The sequence below is a fragment of the Astatotilapia calliptera genome, chromosome 5, assembly GCF_964374335.1.
Source record: "Astatotilapia calliptera chromosome 5, fAstCal68.1, whole genome shotgun sequence".
Lineage (NCBI taxonomy): Eukaryota > Metazoa > Chordata > Actinopteri > Cichliformes > Cichlidae > Astatotilapia > Astatotilapia calliptera.
In genome coordinates, this window is record NC_137426.1 from 32,010,369 (window position 1) to 32,033,901 (window position 23,533).

Below are 23,533 nucleotides of genomic sequence, written 5' to 3' on the forward strand. Positions count from 1 at the left end.
TTTTTGCCTCAGGACTTCTGCTATCATTACTACTGGCTGGCAGATGAATGGATGCTTCTGTGATACCAGTAAGACTTCATCCTAGATTGAAAAAAAAAATGTATTCCAAGAGAGGGAGGGTGCCTTTGATACCACATGCTAAAATCAAAAACGTGTTACTCAAGATATTGAAACGGACTAAGCAGCACAGCAAAGAAATCTATTTAAAGTTGGATTTGAACTGAATGAAATTCAGCAGCGTTGCAGCCTGAGAGATCTGATGGATTATTAAGCTCTCCAGCCTAAATGCACTGCTGTGTGCCGTGAAGTTGAAATGTCTCTGATACTCTTTGTATAAACATCAAAATGCTATCACTATCATCGCTAATATCACAAGGAAAAATGTAAATTACAGTTACTGACTAACAGACGCATTGTTCACAAATCATTAACAACTTTAGTGAAATAGCTACTCAAGCTTTTAGGAGCAGATTTGTAGCAACATCACTCTGTACTGGTGAGAAATTAGGTTGGGCTGAGATGTTTTAAATAAAATAAAAGTCATGTGCTGTTTAAACAAACTATTGTAGCCTTTGTAGGTTACAGTCTCCAAACCAAAAAACTCAACTAAACAAAGAACAAACGTAGTGCTGCCAGTCAGACTTCTAGCCGATGCATGTGTGGTATAAATCTGAAAATCCTACGTGACTTCCTTTAACACGATTTTTGGAAAATGCAACCTCTGACCTCGACGTCACTGAGATTCAAACCTGAGATTTTTAGTAGACTGATCTATGGTAGGAATTTCAAAATCCTACATCACCTTTTGTTGAGTTATTGTTTTCGCAAACTTTGATCTCCACACCACCAACCTGTCCGCCCGTGTGGTGGGGTAACGACAATACCCCATCGGTAAAAACCTCAAAAACTAAAAAATAAATGAATAAAATTAACAAAACATTTCTTGTCAGAGTGTTTTTGCTATACGTTATTAATTAGTGGACCTTTTAATAAAGAATATCACCAAAACAAAAATTCTTTGCTTCCACAAAGAGAGCTGTGTAGAGAACTGGCTCTACACAGGAAAAAAAGAGGGGGAGACAAAAACGAGCATGAGGACGGGAACATCCAGGCTCTAGTTTGAGAAAAAAGATGCCTCGTTAATTTTTCCAAATGGTAACTTTTTATTGAAAGGCACCTGTAAGAGCCAGAAAGGGAGTAGCACGTACTGTTGTGTGGAAATGTCCCGTTTTCTTTCATGTCTTTGAACAAAAACACTTTCTGTGCATTTTCAAACTTGGTTCAAAAACCTTAATCGACATGAATATTTTGACTGGAGTCTTGCACCATCTACTTTGGTCCAACCTCCCCTTATTGAGTAAAAATACTTAAATGCTAAAATGCCAGAAGGAAATAAACAACATCTCTTATAAATGACAAAATTCTCACAAGTTTTCAAAGCTCGTCATATATAAAACAATAATTTATTATTTCTCTCATTTTACAAGACATCAAATTGGGTGGTTAACTAAAGATTTGCTTAAGCTGTTATTCTGACCAATACATGAAACCCTACCAAAGCAACTACAGTGTGTGCTTGAACAAACAGACATTTCAGTTTCAGCAACGTGAGAAATGTCTTTCTCTAAATATACGTACATACATGGTGATATCACGTTATGATGTTCTCTACATTATGTAACAGACGGTACATCGCTGGTGGCTTTAAACTTTGGGAGATCAGCACCATTCAAGGGAAAGCAAAACAACAAAGTGAATTTGATACAAAAGTTGGATTTTTTTTAATTTACAAAAAGTCCTTTTGAAAAGGTTAAGCGTTTCACCTCGCAGGAAAATATTGTTTTGGTAAAAGCATTACGTACACATTACAGCAAAAATACTGAAGAGATATATAGTACGAACAAAATAATGTAAAATAGTGTAAATGCTGGCTTTTTAATGTATGGCACACTGTCTTTACACACTTTCAAAACCTTCCAAAAAGTCAAATATTGTATTTGTGTTTCAAAAAAATCTTCAAAAAAGCAGGCACAAAGGTAGAAGAGATTATTGAATTATGCTTCCAAAATCTTCCTCATACACGGTCTCCTAATCCAACTCACTCGAGGTCCAACCGTTGTTTCAGGAGCCCTCTTTTCACTGCAGTGGGGAAAATGCTCACACAGAAAAGATGTTTATTTCCTATTTACACGTGTTGCCACCTTGAACGAGGCAGGAATCTGTACCCCAGCTGTTAGAGTCCTATGTACAGACCATTACACTCAAGTCTCTTCTCCTCTAGCAGGCCTGAACAGGACTTAGACCGTAGTCACAGACAGGAGGGAGTTGTACACCCTCGTGCCATCTGGTGACTTGGTACCATGGGTGAGAAGTTCTTGAATGGTCATCCAGTTGTCAAATATTTTCTTATTCCTCTTTTTCATCATCTTTTTGTGGCTGAGTTCGATGATGTTCGGCTCCTTTTTGTCCTCCAGGGTGGCCTGCTCCTTCAGACAGTCGGCTCGGCTCTGCTTCATGAACTCGCGGCGCTGCCTCTGCTCCTTGGCACGCACCGCGTGCTGCTTCCTCTCTTCCTTGCTCCAGTAGCGGCCCATCTTCAGCTCGCTTATGGCGTCGTCATCTGTGGTCATACCGCTGCGCTCCTCGTGAATCCGGAGGGCGCGTTCCCTCAGCAGCTTGTCCCGGACGGGCCTCTTGGTGATGTAACGTGTGCCGTCGCTGCGGATCTTCACCTTCCACTCCATCTTAGGCTCCAGGTCGCTGGGGGTAATGGGATCCCGACACATGCTGACCAGGCTCATCTGGCTCTGAGCGTACTCTACGGCTGACTTCTGCTGGATCAGCTGCATGTAGCTCTGGTAGTGCTGGGCATGGGCGGGGATGTGAGCGTGCTTGTAAGGTGAGTGCGGCTGAGAGAAGCCTCGCCCGCTCTTACTAGACTCTCCGGGCTTTCTCTCTTTGCCCTCTGCCTGCAGTGCTCCATCTGGATCCTTGGATGAGCTTCTGCTCCGGCTCGGGCTGCAAGCTTCCTGCACAGGAGACAGGAGGGGCTTCAGCATCCTGCCGCTGGAGCCCGACGGCCCAGCTTGGTTTTCTGCTACTCTACGGAGCGAATTATCTGGAGACAGTTCCAGAGTCAGAGGGGTGCTGCGGCAGCTCTCACCAGTGTTATAGGCACTGGAGCTGTCCTTGTCAGACTTCTCTGGCAGCTCCGTGATGTCTGACAGCTCGTGGCGGCGAGCATCTATGCTAGTGTTATAGTTGCGGAAGCCGCTGTTGTGCAGCATCCAGGATTCACGGCACTGCTCCCTCAGCTGCTGCATCTTGTGGGCGCGGACGATGTTCAGGCACTCCAGCTCTATGGTGCGCAGCTCTTCATTGAGCATCTCAAGCTCCTTGTCCACACCCTCCTGGTCCTGACCCACCGCTCCACCGCCCTGCCCATAGAGGCCCTGGGCTCCACTGCTCCTCATCTGGCACTTGAGCTCCAGGAGTTCCCTGAAGCGCTCGCACTCGTCAACCGGAATGCCCAGGAAGTCGGCGTCGGCGTAGTCGACCGACATGAACGACTCGCTGCTGAAGGGCAGGTCGGTGCTACCGAGCGTGTCCTGGCTGTAGGTCAGCTTTCTGCAGCTGCCCAGCGTGTTGGAGGCCGTGGTCTGGTCATCGCCGAGGTTCTCCTGCTCAGAGCTCTCGTCGTTTCGCGTGCTCTCGTCCGTGCGGCCGACGCCGCTGTCCTTCTCGTGATGGTTAGAGAGCAGCGTGGCTGTATCTGTGGTGCCCCCATCCTCCTCGTGCTTCTTCTAAACAAAACAAGCAAACAGCCCGCACAGGGGGAAGAAATAAGCGTAACTGTTTCACAACTGTTTTTCACATTTGGACAAATATGTGCAAAACTGTTAATATCACATCTGCTTTAATTATGAGCATTCACTGCACTTTTAGTCACAAATGGACGAATAACAAAGGCTGTGTCGCTGAGCCTGAGGTTCTCCATAACAAAGACAATTTCTGTTAATGGAAAAAAACAGTTGGAAACCGCGGAGCATCTGTTCACCTCGCCAGAACGGGCTCGGCCGACATAATCTATTGATGGACATATGTGTTAGTGGAGATTGATTGTGCGTGCTCACGCTCTTCACGCTGCGCACATGTACGCGTACCTGCTGCAGCATGCTGGCAGTGAACTGCATGGCCTGATGGTGCTGCTGCTCCAGCATATCCATGTGGAGGTCATCCAGGAAGTCGTTCCTGTCATCATCCATCCAGCCCTCATCCAGCTGAGACGCGGCGGAGAGAAGAGACGCCTCATTAGATGCAAAGTTTTACACACACACACAAAAAAGACCATCTGCTATTCAAAGTCCAAGTGCTGTTTTCAGATTTGAATCAATTTGATGTGAAATCACATTTGGTTCCAAACTAAAACCTTTATTGAGTTGACACCAATAACAGTTTGTGAAATTACCTGGATCTCTGGCCTGGCCACCAGCAGGGAGATGTTCTGGTTGCTCTCACTGGTTAGCAGTGCCACGGCATCCTCTCGATTTTGGATCTCAACACCGTTGATCTTATTGACACAGAAAGAGCCATTTAAATAAAAAAAAGCTGTTTTTGTTCACTGTCATGATATGAGATCACAGAAACATGCACACACACACACGAAATCATACCTGTATGATTTTGTCACCTTCTCTAATTCTGCCATCTTTTGCTGCAATGCTGTTTGGATCAATCTAAAGAGAGCACACATTACATTTGTGAGTTAAAGTGAGCGTTATTGACGCCGACAGGCAAAGAAATCGCTGTCCGCCTGCGCCACATACCTCACTAATGTAGATCCCAGCCTCATCCTCATCGTCAGTCCTGTAACAGATAGTCAGGCCGAGCTTGTCTTGAATGTTGTCTCTGTACAAATCCACCTCCTGGAAGGACACATGCACAGATTAATAACCTACATAGCTGGAATTATTTTGGCCCATAGAGCAGAGAAACACTGTATTTATACGTCTGTGTCCCAGGACTATCTAAATGGGATCAAAACTGGGACACCAGAGAAGGAGTGATCCATCAATCTCTGTAATGAATCTTTCAGCTGGAGGCAGCAAGGCCACAGGCTCCTGACAAAGCCCTCTGACAGAATGAGAGATGATGCAGTGGACTGCATTTGCTGAGAGTGCCATTTTTCACTTGTCAACACGTGTAATCTCACAGATACAGATAAAGATATGAGCAGCGCTCGTTTTTGGGGGCAGAGGGCAGATTCTGAAAGGGGTTAGCACTCTAAAAAACTCGCAGCTAAAAAATGGAGACCATCTTTGAGGAAAAACCTCTGGAAAACACCAAGAATTAGATGACTATTCTTATTCAGTAAATATGATGCTATAGTGAGGTATGGTAAGCAGGGGTGATCCTCGTGAATGGCTGAAACCGACACTAGAAGTTTAGATTGTTGCTTCTAGCTGTTTGTAGCAGTCTTTCTTCTGGATTTATTAAATACCTGCAGCTTCTGCAGAGGTTTCTTCCTGTTTAAAGGGAGTTTTTCCTTCCCAATGTTGCCAAGCGCAACATAGTGGGTCGTATGACTGTTGGGGTCTTCATCTTACGATACAAAGTGCTTCGAGGTGACTGTTGCTGTGATTTAGTGCTAAATAAAACTGAACTGAATCACAGGGATACCTATAGGATTCATTAATTTGGATTATATTATACAGGATTCATAACACTGACTGTGTGAATCTATTATTTTAACTAGCAAAAAAACAACTAAACAAAACAATAAATATGATTTGGGAAGAAAAGTAAAGTAAACAAAAAAGCTTCTGGTATTAATATAAACAAATTAGCGGTCAACCTGTCGGATTTGATTTAATCGCTAATTTGCTGTTGTGTGAATTTAAACATTATGAAGCAGAGTCATTCTTCAAGAGCACCTCCACAGATATTATTAATATCAGGCAGGTGGTCCCTGAGGTTTAATAAGAGGGGGAGCGAGGGTTGGCAGAGGTCAACGAAGGTGCACGATGGAGGTTTGATCGTGGCCTCTTCCAGCCTCTGTTAGCATCGTCAGATTCATCACCGCAGCCCTATTATCTTGTGCCATCTAATTATCCGCTGGGCCTCATCTCCACTGCGTAGGAGCAGAGGAAGACTTATTAGGCCCTGTCACTAATAAGTAATGATGTCACCGTTGTGCATCTGCTGGAACAAACCAGCAACTCGATTCCTGTCTGGCATGCATCTCGGTGTCTCCGCATAGGGAGACTGCTCCATCAATAAGTGCAATATATCAGGGCTTGGGGTCGCTAACAAGGCCATTGGAGCGGAGACGCCGAGACGACCTCAGGTCTGCTTATGGAGCAATAATGCACTTCTGCCCAAAAGTAGAGCTTCATTGAGTGGACGACTAAGAACGGAGATGGTGTTTTTACCTCATATTCCAGCTCCTCCCGCTCTATGTCCTGCTGTATACCCTCAAGGAAATCAGGGTCAAAGTACACGTGCCCAGGAGGATGCCTGAGGAAAGGAAAAAAAGAGAATACGATAAATTGGAAAAGAGTGGAAGTCAAATTGAACACACACATTAGGAAAGGAAACAAGAAGTAGTGACGCGTTTGTCAATCTGGATTTAATTTTGCCCCAGAGTTGGAAAATTAAATGGAGAAGTAGTGGGAAAGTAATAAGAATTCAATGAAGAAATCACTCTTGAATCAGATTCATTGAAACTGCAGCCTGAAGCTAATCACAAATTAACGCCGTGTTATTAATTTGTCTCGGAAATCAATTAAATCGCTATTATTCATTAAAGGGCGACTCCTGCTGCCACAGAGTGGAAAGTATAGCCAGGCTCCAGGGCTCACACACACACACGGAGTCAGAAACAAAAGATGCATTTTGAGAATGTGCAAATGAGCACGGCCATCATTTTAATGTGGCTGCGTGCCCCGGAGGAGCTGTTATCTCCCGTGAGTGACAGGGACATTTTCCCTTCAAACTTCCACACTGGTGTTACACGATCGCAGCGGTGCATTCTGCAGAGCAAGATAAGCTCTTTCAATTAGCATTTGAGGTAAAACGTTGGACGGTGACCAAAACTGGCATGACCTTTCCAACACTGCCGAGTTCTAACAACAAAGATTTCGACACTCTTCTCCATTTGGCAAAAGGAATTTCTGAACAAGCAAGTTGTGAAAAAGGCGTGAGGGGTCTTTAGCAACTGAGGGTGAGTGTGCTTAACTGCAGCTGGCCTTGCTTTAAACTAAGGAAACAGGAGAAGCTTAAGAAGCTTTTAAGAAGATGAAGAAACGTGGTCCAGAAAGGCTGGCGACACATAAAGGCTTATGAGACCCTTTCAAATGTGTCCTTTTTTAAAACCACTGGTAGACGGTTTAATTAACCACCTCAAATTTGAGATTAGTTTAATGTGTAACTTGAACACTTTGAATCGGTGACAGGGGAAGAGATTGTTAGCAACACAGTTTCATTGACATGTACAGTTATTTAATGTTCAAATGTGTGTCCCACACATAATTTACAGAATAAACTGCCTTCTCTATATTTAAAACAAGAGTTCTCTGACTACTCTTGAAATAGTCTGCCTCCAGTTGTTCTTGTGCCGTTCTGTGCTCACTAACTTGCAAGGTTGAACTCCTTGAGTAAAAAAAAAAAAAACGAGCTGGTACTTACTCCTCTGGAAGCAGATACTCCTCCAGCTCTGAGATTGGGGGTGAAGAGGGGGGCAGATTGGTGAGGGCCATGATGTGCTGGAGGGTGATGTCCGTCTGGGTGCTGATGTCTGTGACTTCGGTGTCAACGGCAGGGTTGGCCACTTTGGGGTAAGGGGCCCGACGCAGAACCTGGACCACGATGGGCTCCTTGGCGGTGCGGAAGGCCTCCACCGCCTGGTCGTGTGTGGCCTTTGAGAGGTCCTTTCCATTGACCTGGAAGGAGGAAGGAGACACCAAGGTCAATAACCATGATAATAATGGAGAAGGTTATTTTTCTATTTGGTGCCGAGCTCTCTCTGTGAAGCTCACGTCACACTATGCCCACACAAAATCAGAAGCAATGTTCTGTTTGAGAAATGACTCATTACCGCCTTCAGCTTGTTTTACAGGGTCACAGTTGGACCACGCAGAGTAAGACCTTAATTAGGAAGAGTCTCTCTTTAATTAATCGAGGTTATTATCCGCGGCTGCATGAAGAAGCCCTTGTTTAGCTAAGTAATTTCTTAGCAGAGGATAAATTTGACCTCCCGTCAGAGACAGTGGAGTGGGTGCCAGGCGCTAACCTGAGAAGATTAATTTGAGCAAAAAAGCTGCAGCGAGTCGCGAAGAAGAGGCTAATTAAGTGTGGCTGAGCCACTTAAAGTGTCTGAGTGCTGATGAGAGATGAGCACAGACCCTCAAAAGAACATGTCACCAGACCCAGTGTGACTTGCACGCAGATCTACGCTGTCCAAGAAGGTCACGGCTGGGTGTACAAATTAGATCTGTGGTTTATCGCTATAGGCTAAATCTTACAGGAAATTTACTGGAGGATCGACACTGGGAGCGAATCCAAAACAAGCGGCGGCTCGCTAAACTTTATTAACAGCTGAGGTTTCTTGCATGTAATCCGCAGCCTGGGTCAGTACACTTTATCAGGGTTTACACACAGCTGCCGTTCCGCTCTCAATCACCACGTCATGTGGAATTTTTTGGTCTGTGATTCCCGGATGTGTTGAGAGCTTTGATAGAATCTGAGCCTGAGGGTCTTCTCATTTCACAGGTCTCCTCCTCCTGCTTCTCTGCTGCGTTTGCACACACACGCACACACATGCTCATTTCTACCTAGAATGAAGGTACTTTCTCACATCAGTATCTAGTTTGCAGGTCATTAGGCATGTCATGAATCTCCAGCATCCCTTCTTCACTCTTCTTCACATCTGACACACGTGCAAGTCCCCGTCTGAGGATTAATTTTCTGATAAACATGTAGGTGGTTGCTGTGCCTGCCCCCAGCTATAGTAGTCTCATTCCAATTCATAGCACAGTTTGCAGACTTAACTGTAGTCCGACACATCAGAAGTAGCAGCAATATTAAAACACCTCCAGGGGGATAACGGTGGTATATACACACAACCCGACTTTGACCCACAGAACGTGAAAAGTGAAGGTATATTTTTATAAAAGGAGGACGTATACCAAAAAGCGCTAGGTGCTGAAAGAGAAAGGCTGGAAAACGGAGGAAACGCTGTGGGGAGAGGCCATGTGCCTGCTAATAACCAGAGCAGATTAATGCTAATCCTGGGTTTGCAGGATAATTGGATCATCACAGTGGACTTTAAACTTTTTCTACATTAAAACTTGGCCAAAAAAAAAATTAATAGCTAATTTGGGTTTGCTCAGAATAATTCAACAGTGAGAAAAGTTTTATCATAACAGAAAATGCTAATGTAAGAAATTCAATCAGTCCAGACCTGATGTCTGGACTGATCTTTGTTTCCCACAGCAGGCCACGATGTTGCACATCAGCTGAGGAAAACAAGCGCCTTTGTGCCTTCTCCCCTCTGCACGCAGGCTCCAGCAGTTAAACCTGGTTGCCAGGAATCCCGAGCCTACTTGAAGGCAGTGAACCAGAGACAAAGCCTTTAGTCCCCTTCTTGTTGTGCCTACAGCATTCTGCCTCAGTGCTCTCAATGGGGGAGGGGGGGGGGGGGGGGGGGGCAGAGTGTCCTCCCAACTGTGGAGGGGGTCCCACAGCCTCCATTCACTAGGCTCACCTCTGACACGGAGCGACCCTTTGCGGCACACTGGGAAAAAACCCACAACACTCTCCCGACACAATACACAATGCCTCGGCACCGCTGAGACCCCCAAACTGCGCCGTGTCAAGCCCCAACTCAGCCGCAGTTCAGAGCGCACAACTCCGTTTACACGCACAGCCAAACAAGCCAGACTTTAACAGGTTTAGCAGCTGCTCAGCTGCAACTGAAGGCCAAGTTCGCCTTGAGATGTGTTCTTCACGCTGACACCACGATGACTGACATGCAGAAATTACTCCGTCATCCTCCGGCGCATCCTCTGAGAGGCCTGGCTTAAATCCGTTTTAATGACAAGAGGGCGGCAAAGCCCCACTTAAAGGAATACTAATTAGTTTGAAATCAAACGACCGTTGCAGTGGTGGAATTTACACAGCTGTGGCTTTGTTATTCACCGATTTTCCTTCAATAAATGATCACATCTGAAGCAAAAGCAGAGCGGACGACCTGTATCACAGGACTTTCGTGCTCCGGAGCGCTCTTCCTCGGTGCTTCGTGTGGTAGCTGTGTCAGTCTTCAGCCTGCTGGGTAATAATAAGGGGCAGCAGGTGTGAGCCATCGAGCTCAGATGCTCTGGAAGGCAAATCAGGCTGGATTGAGATGTTGATGTGGGACTCTCTGTGTATTGTCTCTTCAGTGATTGGCAACCTGCTGCCAGAAATGCTTATCTGCCAGGCAGTGGGCTTCATCTCTTTGATTATTATATTCATATTACACTGCATGGAGCGAGGCGGCCTCTGTTTTCCATTTCTATTTAGTTTTTATTTAATCAGATATCCTCAGTGAAATCGAGCTTCTTTAAATACGAGAATGATTATGATGAAAAACAAGGGAAATAACTGTAATCAAGGATAATAAATGTAATAGACAGGACGGTTCTCTAAGCTCTGCTGTAACTCAAGCTTTTAGTTCATGCTTGCCACATGTGTACTGCACCACATCATCGCTCATAAGGTGAAATGGGTTATCTGCTAATTGAACGGTGGGTGCTTCTGCAGTCTAAGTGTTGCCGGGTAAGATACTAAACTCCAAACTTTCCCATATGCATCCATCAGTGAGGGGTGTGTGTGTGGGCTTAAAGACACAGAGTAAAAAGTGGCTTTATGAATTTTTGCTGTGGTGGAAAAAACATAAAGGGCACTCCACCGCAAATTATAGTCGTAGTTTTGAATCGGACACTGTTATCACTCATAATTTCAACTCGCCAATCATGTTGATGTGATGTCATAGCTCTGCAATTCAGGGAAAAGGCTGGAAAAATACTAAATGCTTGCTTGTCAGCGTTGCCTTCAGGGGTTTTCGCTTTAGGGGAGTCAGCTCAGGGAGTTTAAAGAGTGTCAAAGTTTGCATAAGGAAGAGGGCAAGGTGGATAAATATGTCAATAATAATATTAATGAGCAGCTTGCTCTAAGTGGCTGGTTGCAATGACATAAATACTGATGTTGTAGGAATGACACCAGTAGTGATGCTTTTTTTCCCCCTTCCTGCAGGCTCACATTACATTCAGCCGATTTGAGTTTGTATGTGGGAGGAGGAAATTGATATTATTATTATTTTTATTGCACAAAAGAACAGGAGTGTGATGCTAACTGCAACCTGCATCCAAGATAGAAACAACCGCATTAAGATGCTAACACGACTTTGGCTCTTTGCAAGCTTCTGCACAAACAGCATGCTAACACTTTGTTACTTTTAATAAAAGTAACAATAAATGTATAATACATTACTTTTTTTTGAATAATAATCCCAACACTGGACACCAGCATGGCAAAGTCTACTGCAGCTAATGATAAATGGAAACGCTATGCTAACAGTATGCTAACAGGAGCATTTTGAATCAGCTAAAATGAGACTAAACCAGCCCGATACACTACAATGCCAGTAAGACAGCCCCCCCTCCCACCAGTTCTAATCATCATCATACAGGAAAGGTTTTGCAGGATATTAAGTGAATGTAGCATTAGTCTTTGATATGGCTATTGAATCACCACATAATCCTTTAATAAAGAGGACAGCCAGTGTTTCTGTTCCTCGGGGAGATGCGGCGAGGTGAGCAGAGTGGAAACTCTGCCAGACACACGGTGCCTTTGACAGTGTGGCAGAGGAAACCCTGGGAACTTCACTCTATAGTCGAGCATTTTCAAGCAGTTTGAAAGCCGGAGCACTCGTCTTTCTGGTTGGGTACACTTCTTAGACAAATTCTTCCAAATCTCTATTTCCCAACAGAAAGGAGCGCTGACATTATAGAGAGCATGAAGGCTTATATTCAGTGGGGCCTATGCTACGTTTGAGTGGCAGCCTGAATGTAGGTCATTCTACTCATAAAGCACAGCTAATCCCTCTTTTATTTCACTTTAAAGCATCTTCATAATAATAATAATAATAATAATAAATTTTATTTATGAGCGCCTTTCAAGTCACCCAAGGACACTTTACAATAGAATAAAACACTTAGTAAAACAATGGCAGAATAAGAACAATAAAATAAAGCACAAGATAAAATGAACAGGGATAGCTCAGTAGGTAAAGTGGTCGCCCCATGATCGGAAGGTCGGCGGTTCGAATCCACTTAACGGCTACCCTGAGGTACCCCTGAGCAAGGTACCGTCCCTACACACTGCTCCCCGGGCGCCTGCTTAGTGGGCTGCCCACTGCTTCACTGAGTGAATGGGTCAAATGCAGAGAAAAACAAGTAATTTCCCCATGGGGATCAATAAAGTATCCATTATTATTATTATTATTATTATTATTGAGCTTTAGAAAATTAGGGGTAAACCAGGATTTTAACTCGGATAGACATTCTGTAAGGGAAGAAGGTGGGAGGGAGGAATCAGGTTTTCAAGAGAGATATAACTGGGTGTCATCAGCAAAACAGTGAAACTGAAGATCAAATTTGCGGAAGATGGTACCTAGAGGGAGGATGTATATTATAAAGAGAAGAGGGCCTAAAACTGAACCTTGGGGTACACCAGAGGTGACGGGGAATAGGCGAGAGCGGAATGATCTTAGTTGAATAAACTGGGAACGGTCGAGGAGATATGATTGAAACCAGGCGAGGGGTGTGTCAGAGATGCCGAGAGAGGAAAGTCTGCTTAGAAGGACAGAGTGAGAAATGGTGTCAAAGGCAGAGCTCAGATCTAAAAGGACGAGAATGGTGAGAAGACCAGAGTCAGCTCCGATTAAGAGATCGTTAGTGACTTTAAGTAGAGCAGTTTCGGTACTGTGACATGAGCGAAAACCAGATTGAAATCTCTCGTAGATGTTATTATTAACCAGGTGTAAATGAAGTTGAGCTGCAACCACTTTTTCGAGTATCTTAGAAATGAAGGGTAGATTGGAAATCGGACGGAGGTTGTTAAAGTTGTTAGGATCTAAAGAAGGTTTTTTCAGTATAGGAGTGACTAGAGCAGTCTTCAATAAGGAAGGAACGATACCGGTGGTGAGAGAAGAGTGAATGATAGCACAGATGAGTGGGAGTAAAGAAGAGAGACGGGATTTCACAAGCCCCGTGGGCATGGGGTCAAGATGACATGTGGCAGGCTTTGATTTACATATTAACTCGGAAATATCAGATAAATCAGGAAGATGAAAAGTGGAAAACGGCTCAAAAAGGAGAAAAGGTTCTGGAGAGGGCGTAGACACAACATTCGATCTGAGTTGCTGGTGGATGTTATCGATTTTCGTAGTCCAGAACAGCATCAAGGAGTTGCATGTTTCAGAGGAATAGAAGTGCGGTGGTAAAGCGTTGGGGGGTTGAATTAGTTTGTTGAAAACTGAAAACAGAGTCCTAGCATTACCCTCACAAGAACTGATAATACCAGAGTAGAAGCTTTGTTTGGCCTTGTTAATGGAGTTTTTATACTGAAGTACATGGTATTTATAGATTTCTGAATCAACAGTTAAACCAGATTTCTTATATTTACGCTCTAGCTGCCGAGCTTTGGCCTTCAGAGCTCGGAGGTCAGAGGTAAACCAGGGAGCAGAGCGAGTGAAGGAAACAGAGTGGGTTTTTACAGGAGCCAGAGAATCAAGGACAGTGCGTAGACAATCATTATAATATAACAACAAATCATCAGGAGTAGAATAGAAGTCCGGAATCTGAACATTGTCCAAACTGGTAGTGAGAATGTCCATATCAATGTTCTTGATGTTGCGGAACGAGATGAGACGGGTTGGCTTGGTAGAAGAGCAGCAGAGAGTGAGGTTAAATGAAAGGAGGAAGTGGTCAGTTATGGGGATTTCAGTAGCAGAAAGATTCAAGGGAGTAAGACCAGAACAGCAGACCAAGTCCAGGGTGTGTCCTTTAGAGTGAGTGGGGAAGTCGATAAATTGTTTAAATTCAGAGCCTTCGAGACAGGAGGAAAAGTCTCTGGTGAGCAGAAGGTCATTATTGTCCATGTGAATGTTGAAATCTCCCACCAAGATCACATTTGGGGAGAGAGATGAAAGATGGGTTAGTAGATTAGCAAAGTCACTGAGGAAGACAGGGTTAGGTTTGGGGGGGGCGGTATACAGTAGCTATGATAGTGGGAATGGGTCCAGTCAGCTCACATGCAAGGACATGCAAGGACCTCTTCATGAGAGGAAAAACCTAAAAACTGAGAAGCAATTGATGATTTTTGTGCACACTTAGTGTTTTTGTTTTTTTAAAGTCTTTAAAAATCTGCATTTTGTTTTTTAACTGACCAGGCAGGAAACTCTCCACAGCAGGAGGCTTAGAAACACAGCAGTCTTTATTTACAGCAGCCTGTGAGCTTACAGAGGATTACAGAACAAACAGCTAAAAACTTAATGCTGGCTGAAAGAGATACTGCTGTTTACTTTCACCTAATCTGATTGAAGCATGGGACATTGACTTCTTAACTGATCAGCTGTGGATAAAACAGATTACTTCAGTACGCTTTCTGCTCCCCATCTCAGGCCTAATGAGCCCAAATGAAGGTGTGATGTGTGTCTGATGGAGATGCTGAACTTCACCGCACTCCATTTGTCTTCTGCTTTCAATCTCTTTATAATAAATTCTTTTCAAATAGACTATTAGACATAATTTTTTAAATAGCTTTTGCACGCCTGTATCTCCCACTGTGTGCTTGTGTAGCCCGGCCTGCCTGAGCAGAGTGTGGGGAACATCGCTCTCTGCCCCTCAGCACATGTATGAAATTAGAGGTATAAGACAAAGTGAAGGGTCAGGTTCACGGGGCTGCTCATATCAGCAGTCAGGTTGAAACCTAAGGATTGTGCCATGTTTCATTTACGCACTTATCTCACACCAGTGCCTCAGGCGCCCCCTAACTGTCCAGCTACACAGATGTCGACCCACACTATAAACACACACTTACCCCATCACAGCTCTTTGCCAGGGCCAAGTCTATTTGTCCATGGCAGCAAAGACATTTTTGCTCTTAGGGGAGAGGAGGGGGTGGGGGACAGAAAAGTAAATACGAAAAGCCACAATCTGCGTCGAGATAGGACATACTGGAGCCATCCACGGCCATAACTACATTATACTAGGACACTAAATCAGAAAAAGAGCTCTTAGTCAACGTCATGCTGGGAGAGGCCAGATAATGAAAAACACCCAGAAATCAAACATCTGCTTCCAAGGTCCTGGTGCTGGATACCAAGACACCTCCAGAGGATCTGCGTGACCCTGAGGGGATCAGAGCTGTTTTGGCTAACAGCATTAAGTGGGTATTAAGTGGGCAACAGTATTAACTGTTGTGGCTGAGTGCTGTATATAAGTACATGAATAAAGCTCTGCTTACAAGGTTCATGAACACTTATTATATAATCACCAATCTTTTAATCATGTACCCGCTGTGACAATCAGGGTGAAGCACTGCTGCTCCTATAAAACAACAGCTGAGTGAAACTAATTAGGAGACCTTTACTATGAGCACACACACCTAACTAATTAGAAGACAACCTATTCAAAGCTGACTAGGACCTATTCTATCGTCTTATAATGGCATCGGGTCTGTGGCTAGTGTTTGTCCATAACAATGACGACAGTTTAAGCCAGTTCAACTTGGTAGGTTTTACTTTAAGTCATTGAGTGAGCAAAGACAACAGTCATTTAAAAAAAAGAAAAAAATTACAAAATTGTTAAACTTTACCTGTTTGTCAAAGTCAGTATCAATTTTCTTTATAGAGCAAACGTCACTGTACTAAAACACAATGTGCTTGAAATATAAATCTATGTAGGTTTGTGTACTCTGTTATATTTTTATATAATGTGTATAGGTTATAGCTTTTAAGTACCATATGGAGTTATAGTTGTGAGGAATTTGTCGAAGCTTTTGGTAACTGGTCCTTGTCTTTTTAAATGAGAAGAAAAAAAACATCATGCCACTAAAAGAGAAGAGTATTTTTCTGCAATTACAAACTGTGTAAAAAATCTTTGTATCAAAATAAAGCCACACTTGTGAGACTTAATCAGAGGTGTAAATATTACAGAAGATGCTACTCTGTCAAAGTAACTGAGGATGGAAATAAGATTTTTCTTGCCTAACTTCTTTTTTTGGATTTTATAGCATAAAAACTCTTTGAAAATATGCTGCGGTAGACAGTAAACTCCAATAAAATTGTGAATCGACATATTTACACTATCTGTGCAAAGACTGATGCTGGTGAAGTGAAACACGGCAAAGTTGCAATGAAGACATAGCCTGGTGTTTTGCACGACACTCGCAGTCAATCAGTCAATCTTTTAACTGTAACTGGGCAGAAAATGCTGATTTTCTGACAGGAAATAGATCTAAGCCATTGTGGGAGATGGGAGTTTTTCAGGAAATGAGACATAAGCGCGATTTTTAAAGTTTTGGAAGCCTTGCTACCCTGCTGTTCAAACCTTCTGTTTGCAAATGACAAACAAATAACGTATACTTGCTTTAAGGCATTCAGAAGGAAGCTAAAATGGGCTCGTGGCTGAAATGAGAGACTTCACCCTGACTGCAAATAAGATAAAAAAGGATTATTCTGAACTGTGAATCACACAAAGCCACTCTAGTAGGGGTTGGCAAAAGCATAAGAGCATGACTTTAATTAGTACTTACTTGTCAGTTATTTCCACTGGTGGAAAAGCTACATCAAAGTAATGATAGCTTTGTAGGGGATTAGCTTGTAGGTTCAGTTTCAGCTAAATCTGAAGTTGGCAGGCTAATACATCCCTTCTGGTTTATTCAGACCACCAAGAAATCAGCTAACATAACAACGATATCAGGTTAACCCAAGACTGTGCGTTTGTTGTGCTTCCTTTGACAATTGCACCTAAAAAACAAAAGAAAAATTGTTTCGGCAATTGTGTGGCAGAGACTGGTTGAGTTAATCTCTCAAGAAATATCTAACACCATCTCATGCTACACCTATTAAGTGTGCCAATATTCTGTCAAAGTCCATTAAAGGTCTGTTTGAGAGACTCGCAGCTGGCTCGCAGTGTTATACTGCTGTACTGTCAGCATCGTGTTATGTCTCTGTGATCCCTCTCTGCCATTTGCTTTAGGCTCACACTAAGTACACAGGCTCCTGTGAGCGCTCCACCGTGGCAGTCAGCCACCTGCTCCAGTGTGTAACAGATGTGACGGCACACCGGGACCGATCTTCGCCGTTATTAAAAGCCGGCCATGCTCAAGCGCTGGCGGTCCCTGCTTTGTCTCTGCACGCTGTCCGTGTCAGGCTTCGTTACGGGGTGCCAAGGAGCAGGCAGAGCTGGGTCTTTGAAGACAGAGGGGGTCTCTGACAGCGGGACAAGGGGGGCGGAGGACTGACTGGATGAAGAAAGTGTTTTGTACAAATATTTCCATCTCATTTTTTTGTCTGCTTGGTGGAGAAGATGTCGCACTGAGACCATCTGGCGCTATGACAACTTGGCTTCTTGAGCCGAGCGTGACATCTTAGCAGCGTTCAATCAGAAATGTGGCTAATTAGGCAGCGGTGCGTGGAAAGCTCCGGATAGGAAATGTTCCAGCGGACTCATTTGCAAACTTCTTTTGCTCAGCAGATCAGTCGCTTTTGGTTTAACATGCATGGAACAGAGGAAAATAAAAAAAAATACAGAAAGCGAGAGCTAAGAAAGCAAAAGATTTAGCAGGCAAACAACAGTCCAGATCAGTTCAGCATGGATCTGAGCCACAGTGGGCAGTTTGTGCTGAGGCTCTAATTAAGCTCGGGTCTCATAAGAGCTGCTGCACGGCGCCACAGCCATTACGGAGCGCTTCTGAGAGATTAAGTGCCGTAGGACTGTCAAACAGAGTTTCCAAGGCCTCTACCTTCTAGTCTCTGACAAAAGCAGCTGAGCTTACATCTCCACACGGCGCTTACCTTGAAGCTTTGAAGAAAGGGGCCGAGGGTTCAGCGCTGTCAGAGGGGTCAAGTTGAAAAGGGAGCGCTGAGCCCACTGCAGCTCAGGCCTTTAATGATCGTGACGAAAAGGGAAAACACTTCTACAGACTGCAGCGTTGGCTGCGATTGATAGACCCTAACCGTGTTTGATCTCCAGAATGGCTCTATTGACAGTCAGCACTGTAAACAAAAAAAAATATCTGCAATTCCTTGGAGACGGTAATGTATGCAGATCCTCTTAATGAATTCTTCCCAAACAGATTGCTCGAGTTACCAAGTCAACTGAGTGTTTCGAATCCTGCCAGGACTGCTTAAAAATGCCTCGAGGTAGGAAAAAACAAACAAACAAGCAGAAAAAAAAAAGATGTGCAACTCTGCTGACTTTTATAGAACAGTGCAAAACCATATTTCTCATACTCCCAACATGGGATTTAGAGCTAAGGTGTTTAATGAACTGGAAAGATTTCAAGTGTTCATGGATTATTAAGTCCTTGGAGAGATGACGAGCAGAGTGGAGCGGGCGCCGTGCCAGGGCCGCTGATCAAGAGGATCTGCCTGTGTGTTATCAGTGAGGAGAGGGAGGAAAAAAACGGCTTCCCAGAATCGCCCCCAGAGATACAAGCTGAGAATTTGCTCACATATAATATTTCACTCATCGCCTTCTACTGTACTATGAAAGAGCATGCAGCGCAAACATGCACTACATATTCATTTTACCGAATGGTTTATGCATGAGCGCCAGAGCTATGTGCCCGCCTTCAGTGAGACTAAGCTCTAATGAGCTCGCAGCCACCATCAGACTGCAGAGACAAAACATTCAGAAACCAGGCTTCAGTGCAATCTGCACACTTTACATCAAATATTGCAATAAATAAGTAAATAAATTGAAAAAAAGAAAAGAAAAATTAAACAAGTTGCACAGCAGATAATTATTTCAATCAAAAACAAAGTCCACTTGTGGTCTGATCCCGGTGGAGATGTTTACCAGAGGTATCATTACTCTGAGGAGAGGAGCTGAATCACTGAATCAATACCGAAGCAGTCTGAATCACTCGTTTTGACAGCTAGCGTTTCTCAGACCGCCTTTCGGAGCTCATCGTCTGTGACAGACGTAATTCTTCTCCGCCCGACAGATTTTACCCTCTCTTCATTTCTGCAGTAAAGGCGTTTCAAGAAGCTGTAAACTTGTTTTTATTAGCTGTGAATTGATTTACTCAGTGGAAGCAAAACAAGTCATACAAGCCTTCAGGAAAAAAGCTGCAGGTTGAAAGAGACAAACACAACACCATTTTAGGGCCTGAAACGCTCGCTTTTAGTCAACAGACTGAAAACACTCTGATACAGCGACACTCTCTCCTTCCAAAAGTGATATCTGATGTTGTAAACCTGACATTTTCTGGGCCTTTAAACCTAAGATGACACTAGATAATCTGATCTCACAGCGAAAGACGAAAATGGTTATTACAGGGACGCTGCAAGCATGAAATACCATTCCATTACCAGTCTTATGCATCACGCTGGGTAGGTCTCATGAGACACTGTCACACTAATTGGACTGACACTAAAAACTAAAAAACACTGTTAACCACATGAGGTAACAAGTGACAAGTAAGCTTAAATTTACAATATGTTTTGAAGAAAACCAAAAAGGACAAAACAAGCCCCCCAAAAAATCGTGCATTCTGACAGTTTAGGATTAGTGTGATGATCATTCATGCAGCAGATCATCACACTGATGCATATTTAATGATTTAACCCCTGCAATAGCCTGCAGTCAGGTAGCATGTGTCTCAGCTTGGCTATCATTAACTAATGCTAGAAGGAAAGTTAAAGACAGTGGATCCTCCCACGCCAGTAGGACACATGTAATGATTAAACACTAAATGTGTCGGGACGGGGGGGACGGGGGGTTGGACTAAGTCTGTCTGTACTGTAAATAAATACTTGACCCGATCACAATCGACTTTTCTTTAGTTTCAGGACAGACAAGCAATTCTTCTTAAAAGTTCCTTAAGTACTAATGATAGAGGTTAAAGCATTTACAGTCAGTGATTGTTTAAGCAATGTTGGCACTGTGAGACTTGGCTCTTTTTGTCTGTTGTAGGTGAAAATAAAACTAATATTTTTGACATTGGAGCCACTGGTGAGGCAACACGAAACACAAAAACATGTATTTTTTCCCCTTTTGTTTTAAAGTTGCAAACAACAGTAACCTGTAAAAAGCAAGCAAAGTCTCAGTACACCACAGAAAAAAGTATTCCTCACATTTTAAAATATGATGTACACCAGAAGAAGGAGAAAAAAGGTGAGATCTGTGCTGTCATGTGAGGCAGCCGATTGGCTTGTTAGAGGCACAGACGCCTCAGTGAAACAGAGATGATCTGTGCTGCTGAAGCCGGCACGCCGACTTTCTCCACAGACTGACTCACTGACATGAGAGCCGTGAGTCGGAAAGGTGGGTGAACGCTCTCCCGATCCGGAGCAACTTCCAAGCAAGATGACACAAGGATGGAAGTTAAAGAAGAAATAGAAGTGATGCACATTTCCATAAACTGTGTTTTTGGTTGGTGGGCTTTCTGACCTCAGTATTAGCACTCATAATCCATTTATTATACCCCTGAATACAACCCCCCCCTCCTTCTTTTTCCTTTCAGAGAATCAAAACCTTTTAGTCTTTTTTCCCCCAGAACAGACCTGATCAAAGCCAAACTATTTGCAGGCACAATGTAAGACTCCCTCCTGTTATCTACCCTGGGAGCTTTTTTTTTTTTTAAAAGAAAAAAAGAATTTAAAAAAAGGCGAGGATAATAAGTGAGATCCACAGAGAGCTTGATCATTACATTCATTTAAACCAGCCGCTAGCCACCCGGCACCCTGTGCAGTAAATGGAGATGTAATTTGGTGTGATAGGAGGATAACACTTGGCTGGGCTCCATTATAGATGAAAAGACAGTCAGGGAGGGAGGAAGAAAAAAAACACAACAAAAAAGCAGATTTGAGTGTGTTACAGAAAGCAGCGCTCACAAAGATGTTCAACACAGTCTGTCAGAGTCGCGCACTGTCTGCTGTCAGATGGGTCAGTGTTTTCACTCATTAGAGCAGACACTTGAATCCAAACGCTCTCACATGAATACACCAGCACTCTGGATGTGTCGTCTCAATTGAATTCGACACCGCAGGAAAGCTCGCGGGGATCAGAGAACGGCAACATGTTGTAGGGTTTTGTCCCGAAGCGTGAACAGCTTCTCTGCTCAAAGAACAAGCAAACACACTCACACGATACATCCGGCTAAATTTCACAACGGTACTGTTTTTGTTTTTGTTTGTTTTAATGCAGAATTGCTTAGATCACTTTCAACAACAAAAAAGTTATGTTTCGCATACTTTTTCCACATGAACCCAAAAAACCAATAAAAGTTTAACACTACAAAAGCACTGAGGCAACTTTATTTTCTTCATCGATTCTTCCCTTTTCTCAGCCCAACAGCCAAAAAATAGATAATTTACAACATTATGAGATGGAATAAAAGTAGCATATGCTTATTTTTTTGGAAGTGATACTTAAGTGGGAAAATCCTGAGTATGTTAAGGAGCAACTTGGAGCCATAAAAAGTGCTAAAAAACAGACAAGTTCAGGGCTCTTGGGAGAAAATGCTCTCCCTGCTTGTTAATGATGCATCTGCCTGGTCCAGTTTCTTTGGTGGGAAGAAAAAATGCACAACAAGCACCCGAGTGTTAAACATAAACTTTAGTCAAAGTCAAACTGGGGTTAAAGCTCGGAAAGCTCCGAGTCAGCATTCAACTGACAATGAGGAGGTGGGTTAGCGATCGACACACACTAGCAGACACACCGAGGGAGCCGTCGCCTCTTCGTCACCCCCTCCTCCTTTAAACCACAGCGCGCCACCTCTCACTGACCCCTGTGACCGGCGTTCAGGCTGCTCAGCTGCGAGAGCTCCGGCCGGCAACAGCTCAGCTCCACTCCACTCTCTTCCAACTCCCACTCAGCCAGTGACCTTCCCCCAGAGACGCAAACTAACTGAGCTGCACTTCAACAAAGTCTGGGAGCTACCAAACCAGACTGTGGCTCTTAAAGAAACTGCAAAAAACAACAAAACAAACTATAAAAAGAAAGAAAAAAAGAAGCAGCTCCTCCTGAGGCTTGCAGAAGCTTGGTCACAGTACCTGGCACACTTCGTAGAGTAGTTTATATTGCTCCTCGGGCTTCTGCAGGGTACAGAGGCTGCATCCCATGGTGGAGGAGATCACACCATCCACGCTCTCCCTCGAGCCAAGAAGAAGAGAAGCAGCAGTTATCTTGTTTCTTCTTCTTCTCCTCTCTGAACTCACTCCCACTCCAGTGCGATGTGTCTTTCTTCCACAGCCACACGACAACTTGGGCTGACAGGATTGACTTCCCCCTAGCTTGTGGCTCTATCTCGCCACTCAGCCTCGTCCTTCACACACACACACGCGCACACACCACACACACTCATGCACACACACATACACACTGACCGCCCCCCTTCCTTCTTGCTTCACATGTCTCCCTCCCACTCCGTCGCTCTCCAGCTTCCTGCTCAGCTTTTGGAGGCCAGCAACTGAGATCGGCTTTATACGACCCTCATGTTTATTAAGCAGCTGCTCATTGAATATTCATGAAGGGTGGGGCTAGTTCATGAATGTGAGGAGGGGAGTGGTGGTCATCAGGCTAGATAAAGTCTTAATTAATAAGCATAGTTGGATCCTTTGTGTAGAAACAAGCTGAGTGATGAAAAGCATTTTAATATCCCGGCAGGACAAATATACTAAAGAGACTCCAGGAGCTTCTTTCTAGCCAGATGTAGACTTTTAATTTGAAATTCAAAGCGCTTCGAGAAAGCCTTCATCTCTGACAGCAGGACGTACACATCCAGCGCTGCGCTTTGCAGCTTTTACCCTTTCTGTGCCCCTTGTTAAATTAGCACTTGGTGACCTCTGGTATACTAATCCAGCATTCTTTCCTCGTGTTTTTCTTTCCATATACACAAGGCCCACAGCCAGTGAAAACAAATAAACCAGATAAATATTTATGCTGGCCCTCTGTGGCGCGGTTGGACAAACTTTACCCAGCGGAGCATCTGAAGCGTAGCGACATACAGTTAGTTCTCGGGGTCCTTCACGGTGTCCGCTACCCTGCCAGCGCACGGCGGGTAACGGCTCCATAAGCCAGACCTGGCATCTGTCCTGCTGTTTGCTCGTGTGCCACGCAGCCAAGCACAGATAAATGCTCACAGGGGGCAGCAAGAGGGGCAACCAAAGCGTTCGAGTGTTATTTGCAGGCATCACAGTGGAGAAAAACATCATGCGTGTGATAAAAACGATCATTGCAGGACTTCACTGTATGATATC

The 23,533-nt window shown here is 44.0% G+C and overlaps 1 protein-coding gene across 2 annotated transcripts in view; it reads right to left on the bottom strand.

Annotated features, from left to right (window-relative positions):
- Positions 1-1,444: 1,444 nt before the first annotated feature.
- Positions 1,445-23,533, bottom strand: part of pdzrn3b (PDZ domain containing RING finger 3b) — a 99,276-nt gene continuing 77,187 nt past the window's right edge. For both annotated transcript variants that reach the window (XM_026168917.2, XM_026168916.2), the window contains 7 exons: positions 7,687-7,940; positions 6,432-6,516; positions 4,827-4,925; positions 4,674-4,736; positions 4,469-4,570; positions 4,164-4,280; positions 1,445-3,803 (listed from right to left, as the gene is read on the bottom strand). In XM_026168917.2, coding sequence (XP_026024702.1) covers positions 2,298-3,803; positions 4,164-4,280; positions 4,469-4,570; positions 4,674-4,736; positions 4,827-4,925; positions 6,432-6,516; positions 7,687-7,940 — 2,226 coding nt within the window. In that variant the 3' untranslated portion in view covers positions 1,445-2,297. The remainder of the gene's footprint in view (positions 3,804-4,163; positions 4,281-4,468; positions 4,571-4,673; positions 4,737-4,826; positions 4,926-6,431; positions 6,517-7,686; positions 7,941-23,533) is intronic.